Genomic DNA, 8,347 nt, shown 5'->3' with positions numbered 1-8,347 from the left:
TATTCATATTGCAATTTTCTTATGCTCAAGTATTTGATATTATAATTTAGTAGTTCTTATACTATTATACATTATTTCATAACTAGCATTTCAGTACTATATTTATAGTTATATTACATCACCCCCCTCCCCAACTGTCCCCAAATCAAAGCTTTTTTCCCCATCCCAACATCTCCCACCTGTGTTACACTGATTAAATTCGATGAGAAATATTAAATATGGCAATGTGATTAGATAGGAACAATAAATTAGTTATATATGTGATTGTATATTTGCAAAACCATCATATTACAACCTTGCACTATAAAGATTCTGAAAATGCTTCATGCTTCTTCATAGTGGCCTATTTATGAACCATTTTATGATCTCTCCTTGTACATGTAACTGACATTTCCAAATTCAGATCTTATATTTTTTGTATCCAAATTCAGCTGAAGTCATGCCTTCTTCCCAATCACCAAACCGCTTTCCACCAAAAACCAAACGCTTGATGCCAACATAACTGTAGTAGCACAGAGAAAATAAGATTAATAGAAATCACCAAAATAATATTCCCAACTAGAACATTTAACAATTATACTATAAACTTTGCTTCAAATAAATATACATAGTAGCAGCAAAACAAGAGCAAGACTGAAAAAACTGATAGAACCCCAGACTGCAATTACATGAAATTCCTAACTACTCTTCTCTTGAATGAAATAAGGTCAAACACATTAGAAGAGATTACTAAGAGGGCAATAAATATGCAAAATCCAGAGCAATACATCCTTACAAAATTAATCCCATTTGCAGAGCAAAATATTAATATTTTAATACACAATTTAGAAGAAAAAAATTACATACTTCTCTGAAATTATATTTTCGGAGTTCCATGCTTACATTTTAAAAAGGAAAATAATACTATTATATTTGAGTTTATGCTGATATTGAAGTAAAGAACAAAACTGAAAATGTAGAAAAACAAACACAAATAAAATTAAACAGCAATTGGAAGTAAAAAAATAATATATTAATTTAATAAATGTAAATAAACTAAACTTTATGTATGTAACAAATATTTTTTCTTAAAAGTAAAATAAAATAACTTTTAAATAAATAAAATAGCTTCAATTTGATCTCTTTGCATTTTAAATATATATCTATATATGTTCTAGCAATATTAAAGATGAATAATAAATATATCTATGGAATTGTTTTTTTTATTAGGATCAAAGAAGATTTGAAGGAACTTGAAACCCTATTTACAACATGTTGCCAACAGCAAAGAGGCAATAAAAAGGCAGCCAACCATTACCAAAAACCAGGCACGGAATAGAAGACCAAGAAAGGGGAAAAAATACAAACAGACCAAAACCAATACAAATTCTTTAAAGCCTCGGCAGTTTTAGCTTCCAATTGGGACACATCGAGAGCAAGTTTCTTAAAATCCTGTAGGTCTTGAGCAGAATGATCAGCAGCTCTCTTAAGATTGCCACGTGTATGCGTGTTTGGGCCTTTGTTATCCTCTTCGAGCTTCTATTTCCCTTATCAGCAGCATCCACACTGACCACATGATTCTTACTTTGATTCATTTTATCATACTTTCCCACCAGAATCTTCATGTTATCAGTATTGCCCTCGATCAACTTATGACCAAAAGAGACAATAGTAATGAGATTATCATCGATATTTCGACTTGGTCTCCAACCCCATAATTCTTCCTTATCCCTGTTCATGATCTCAACATCCTTAACCGCTTTTTGTAAGGAAAAACAAGATTTCTGCCCACTTTCATCTACGGAGCCTCCTTATTTAGAATGTTATCCTTTTTACTTTGGATGGAATGCAATTTAATGTTAAGATAGTTGATATCATTAAAAAGCCACTTGTTCATCCTAAAAGAATGCACAAGAGTATTCCTAGCAATATCCAGGTGGTCAGGCGGACTATCATAATCAAAATTGAGAAGAGGGAGTCTTTCGACAAGGTACGAGGAAAAGAGGATGTTCACTCACGAGTTGTGACAGGCAAAGACTCACCAGTCTTTCGACAGAGAGGAGGAAAAGAGGATCTTCGCTCACGATTTGTAACAGGCAAAGACTCACCAGACCCGCCCTGCTCTGACGAACCACTCAAAGCACCACCAATAGAGACCGAAACAGGGAGGTCATCTTCTAATTTTGATTTTTCTTGCTAACCTTAAAAAAAAATTCCTTCCTATTCCAAATAATGGGGTCAGAGTTTGCATCGGTAGTCCAATCTTCACACTCAGAGAAAGAAATATCAGAATCCAACTTACCAGTCCCCACGTCATTCCCCGAGGAAACAACAGAATATTTGTTCTTGCCTTTCAAAGGTAGGGGAGGGATTTCAAATACTCAACAATAAGTAGAATCGACTCTGAGAATTGTTTCTATGTTATTTGTTTCTTGCATACTGATGGACCCCTATTTTGGGGGGCTCCATTATATGCACCATCCTTAATCCTTTCACTCTATGATTAATATGGTTGCTTTATTTTGCGTATAAAACTTTGCGAAAATATGTGAACTGATCAACTATTTTGATTTTATAGACCATCTTCATTTCTATCTCTGTTCCGTTGTTATTTACATATTATAACTGCATCTTCACAACAGAACTTTGGAATCAGGCAACAAACAAAGTGCCACTTACAGGCTTGAAAATTTTGATGTAAACAGCGGTTCATTCTTAAGCAGGAACGATTGAGTGTGAGATAAAAAGAGCATGTAGTCACAATACTTCTGAATGAAAATAACCAAATGGATAGATGTAAAGACCCTCCTCAATTCTGCTCTCAAAATTGCTGATGAAAGCTCAAGGAATTTCATCAAACAATTCACATGCAAGGGATGTATGACTGATATAGTATTTCAGCTGGCTTAAAATGACTCTTTCTTCAATTTACATCAATGAGAATCTTGTGCTAGAAGACTCTAAATTGACTACACAATGCCCTAACATGAGTGTGCTACTAATTTTGATAATATTCAGTGCATATATATGATCTAAGCATGAGAAATGAACACCTACAGCCAACTGGCATTTTTACAAACAGTTGGTATGCAAACTAACTAGCTGATAAATAATGATATTGAATTGCTTAAATGACACCAGCAACTATTATCTTCTTAATTGCAATAAAATTTCTAATACAAAGCTCATGAAATATGGCCAAGACTTGTGGCATTTACATGGATTACAAAATGATAATGCGGGTATAATGCACACTTACAGCTGAAACTTATAATACCCTAAAAAACAATACTAACAAAAGAACCGTGGTTGTAGATGGCTGTAATAATTTCCTTCAATGCTGCCCCTTCTACTTTGCTTTTCCGATTTGCTTTTTTCGAACTGCTTTTTCGGATCTGCTTTTTAAGCCTGCTTTTTCGGTTCCGCTTTTTTGGACTACTTTTACGGACTGTTTTTTTAGCTTGCTTTTTCGGTTCCGCTTTTTTGGATTACTTTTTCGTATCAACTTTTTCGGACTGCTACCATGTTGAATCTCAAGACCATATCTTTCAATGGCGTCAAGATTGCCAGTTTGAAAGGATTTCGTCCTTCAAACTATTGAGACATAATCTCCAAAAAAATTTCCAATTTCTTTGATATTTCCAAGCATGCTTAAAAGAAGCTCTTTCATTTCTTTTATAGTGTTCTCACAAGAACTCCATCTTTCGTTTTCTCAATGTGAGATAAAACATAACTCCCTTTATGTAACTTATGTCTCCAATGTGTTACAAAATAAAGGGGACTCTTTTTATTTAAATATTTCTCACAAACTATAGTCTATGCATTAATAAAGTTAAATATTTAAATTTAACTTTATAAAATAGCTTTATCAATGCATAATAAATCTTATCAATGATAAACAAGTTTTCTTGTCGATTTTAAACAATTACCATCGACATACCGTTGCCACTGGATGTTCACTCATGTGCAAGATGACTTACTATAAATAGTAAGTATGCCCAAAATTGCCTCAAACCCCCTCAGAAAGACCTGCAACTGAAACTATCTAGACCAAATGGCCTCTAAGCCCCTTTAATGCCCTGGTTAGCCTACAAGACCGTGGGGAAATAGGCTAACGACAACATCATGCTATGAATGCTGAAAAGGGGACATTACAATAGATGGATTGTGAGATACAGGCAGCGATGAATACTACAGTACTTTCCAACATATGAATAGTGTTTTTCAACATGTAAAATACCTCAAGCAATGATATCATACACAACGAAAAAATAGTGTTGCAGTAAAACAGTTGCAGTAAAACAGTGGCAGAGGTGAAAATGGATTATAGACGCAGGGAATGACTATTTGTTATAGATATATATGCTTCCAGTAATGATACCTTGGCCCAAGAAAGTACATATACAGCATCGCTTACACTCATTGGTTACAGTTAATAGTTGAATGGTGCCTGCGATCATACCACCTCGCAGAGATGTTCTAATTGTCAACAGCAATAGACACGTATGTACATATGGCAACCATTGAATCCTTCAGATGGAACACGGAACATTTGCCAAATCCTTACCAACGTGGATTCAGAACTAATATGCAGCAACGATAGACATGGCCAGAACTCATTGTTCGACGCAGGAAATGCACAGCGCCCAAACAATTGGTTGGGAATGGAGACCCCATGATAGTAAAAGATATCATCACAGGAAAATTGAATATTGGGGAGTCATCTCAATTACTGAGATAGATGGATCAACGCTAAGAAATGTTGCAGAGATTGAAATATGAATTGCCAACATTTATGCTTATGACCATTTAATGTCTTCAAGTCATGTTTTGGTTTCTATACAAGCGGCTAATAATGACTGATAACCATATGCCTTATGCAGAGAACGTTGATCACGGAGAAGCTCTGAGGATACGATGGATAGGCAAACTTACACAGACCCTTCACGAAAGATTACATTCAAGTTATTTTCGAGCAGGTTACGCACTACAGGAGCAAAAGGAACGCAAATATCTTGGACTGGGCTTCGGGCAATGAACTTAATACTGTCTGTGTTGCAGTTCCTCCAAGAAATAATACGTTCCCAGGGCATCTGGAAAATAAAGTAAGCCAGAATATTTGTAAGAGATTGAAGATATTCTCTATTTGCATTCACGTTGGACTGTCTGTGGATCTCGGGAAGGAAACATTCCAAAGAATGATAGAGATTCGAACTTGAGAAATCCCTGAATATATGTTCGACAGATGGATTTGGTGACACAGGTGCCACGCTAATAAAGGACTGGAAGATGTGTGTCGCAGAATATTTGAAGTGTAATGAATCCCCAAGCCACATGTTTATTTATAAAAATGGCCGATGAATGCCTTGGTTTATGGTTCAACGAAGCTATGGTATATCGCTCAAATTTAATTATCTCCTAATATAATAGTTGCACGATGATATTCTGTAAAACATAATCAATTAGGTGTTGTTCACGAAGAGGCACGTTGTTTTGAGAAGAGCCTCGCATCTCTCCGCTTATTGTAAATATGAGATGCAACGAACAAAGGAACAGAATTTTTCTTAAAAAACTATTATTATGCACAAAGATTTTACATACAGATTGAATATATCTCATTCTCTCATAGGCAAAGAAAGAGTTTTACATATTCCTTGGGCATGAATCATTGAAAGCATTGAGCAGATATTGGTGTGCAATTTGGGAGGAAATTCAGTGGATTGATTATCAAATATAGGTGTCTCTATTGCTTTTCATGTTGGCATGACCAGGAAGCATTATATTTTTTTTATTTATATAAAGCATTTAAGTCAAAATACTGGCAAGTTTTCGTCCTCTATAATCATTTGCAATTCTGTGAGCAATTTTAAAATCAGATTGTGATAGGGTCATTTACAGCATCTTAAATTTGATTATCATAGATATAGTGAAATACACAGTTGTTTCCTTCTCTATGTCCAGTTTGTCTCCCGCTCTTGGTGTTAAATTTCAATCTGGACTTACTTAAGATTGCATATTTATTTGATCCTTTGCATCTTGAAAATAAAATTGTTCGTCATATAAGTGCATTTAATTTTGTAAAATTGTATGTAAAAAGCTTATGGTATTGACTCTATTGTCCTTTTAGGCACTGGTCCATTTATTGTTTATGTTATACTGGTTCATAATTAGGATATTGGCAATCATCTAATTTCTTTCCTTTGATAGAATTAGTATATTTATTTGTCAGTAAAACTTGTACTTATAAAATATATTCATTGTTGTTGTCAATTCAGAATAATCTAATTTGAAGTACTTACATTCTGAAGTCATATATGAAGTTGCGAAGTCAATTAAATTTCAACACATTTTGAAATTTTACTTAGATAGTGCAAGTGAAGAGTTTTCCAGATCTCTTGCCATTCGGAGGACTTTCATTGCATTTATAATCAGATTGTCTGCTATAAATGTTCTTGGACTTGGTGATTGATTCAGAATTAGGTGCACCCACCTTGGCTTTGCAGAGCCAGAAGTGCAGAGGACTCGGATCAAATCAATCTGTAATGTTCCTTGAACAAAGATTCTGAAATACCAATACAATGTCCTCAAAGCTCCCTTAGGTCGTTACATCAAACAATTTACTGATAACATGATTACTGTTTCTTCTATCCATCAATACTTTAATCTTTATATTTTAGAAGATCTGCACCCATGGTTCGATCAACATTTGATAGTAGACAATGTATCCCCATTTTACCCTAAATGGTTTGTATCATATATTGATGTGTGTAATCCTTAACTAGGTGATCATTATTCATTTATCCTCTGGCAACCTCTTTCTTATAAATTCTTTCTTCGTTCTCTACGATGAATCTGATCTTAATTGCTTCCTACGTCTTTTTAAATATTATTGAGTGTATAATTCCTTATATTATTGGAGGATTGTAATTCCTCTTGACTTGATTCAATTTTTGGATGGATGCCAACATTGACCGGTATCTCATTTGTTTTGGTTATTCCTTACTCCGAATGACCTTCCCTCTTATGGGACATTCACTGGACAACAGTGCTAAATAATCTGGTCGATTCTATGATCCTTTCCTAATTGGCTCTTGGTTTCATTTGATTAGAATAGTCTACTATTCTAGATAATCATTCCGCGAGTGTTTACAAATGGAACAAGTGATGGGGAAATTGGAGTTGGTTAATTCGAGCTTCCAATTCCATGTCGTTCTTAGTCGTTTGACTCTTGTTCAAGATTCCTTGCCGTATACGTCCAAAGTGGATATTGGATTTCTTTTTGAGATTCTTGTACATGGCTTATGTATTATTCCCATGGTTATGTGTCCTTCCGCCTGCTTATCCTCCTTTATCACATCTACTTCCCCCCTTAATGCATGTCTATGATTATTGTCGCCATGGAAACTGATTCCTGCTTAAATCAATCCCGTCTCTCTGCTTCTTTCTTGTTGGGTATATCCTGTGCTATTGTATAAATAAATCTCCCTTTTTGTGTTATGCATATGACATTTATAAGTCATGGATAACCCTGGATGCTCCTGCGATGTCTTCCATGGTTGCTAGCTTGCCGTAGATTGGCTATTTTCTTCTACCTCTTAGATATCTTCCCATCATGAGTATCGTGATTATCTGATGAATCATTACCTTTGTACTCCAAATGTAGGTCTTAAAAGACTGCCTTCTATATGATATTACTGATGCCAGTTGGGTGAATAGGTTTCTTCCTTTCTAATATGAGGTAAGGGTCATGACTATTCATAGGCATATTGGTTTGTTTATATTAAAATGTTTGATTAATATATATATATATATATATATATATATATATATATATATCATTCACCATATTATGTATATGTATGATAATTATATTATAATAATGGATTTATTATTATCATTCATAATATATTCATTTAAGAATTTATCTATGTTGTTTATCAATATAGTTATATTATACAATTTCCATAATACTATTATATATCAATTGAGGGTAATATTGTATTATATCAATTTGATAAAAGCAATATATTTAATAATATTAAATTATGTTATAATATTTATTTATCAATTTTTATTAATATTATAAATTCAACTTTATAAATGTGGTGTTATTATTTATTTAACTTTATCAAATGTAATTATAATTATATTATATTATATTTATTTATTCCTTATATTAACTCTATTATTAAAATTGATCTTGGAAATGGGAACATTACACAAGCAGTCCTATCAAGTTGGCCTTCAACCCATTGGAATCTCAGCATTGAGTTGGCAAGGCTTATAGAATTCCAATCTGTGATTTTGGGAACCAAAGTATCTAGGGAAGACAAAAGATAGAACAAAAAAGAAATTCTAACCTTATGCC

The 8,347-nt window shown here is 33.8% G+C and overlaps 1 protein-coding gene across 1 annotated transcript in view; it reads right to left on the bottom strand.

Moving 5' to 3' along the window:
* Window positions 1-230: 230 nt before the first annotated feature.
* LOC149547017 (uncharacterized) overlaps window positions 231-8,347 on the bottom strand; it is a 199,928-nt gene continuing 191,811 nt past the window's right edge. Inside the window, exon 8 of the mRNA XM_089791469.1 lies at window positions 231-502. Within this exon, the coding sequence (XP_089647595.1) occupies window positions 400-502 (103 nt within the window). The 3' untranslated portion in view covers window positions 231-399. The remainder of the gene's footprint in view (window positions 503-8,347) is intronic.

The sequence above is a fragment of the Cupressus sempervirens genome, chromosome 7 (assembly GCF_028749045.1).
Source record: "Cupressus sempervirens isolate cs-2001-9-10 chromosome 7, ASM2874904v1, whole genome shotgun sequence".
NCBI classification, from domain to species: domain Eukaryota; kingdom Viridiplantae; phylum Streptophyta; class Pinopsida; order Cupressales; family Cupressaceae; genus Cupressus; species Cupressus sempervirens.
This window is presented reverse-complemented; position numbering and strand designations above follow the sequence as displayed.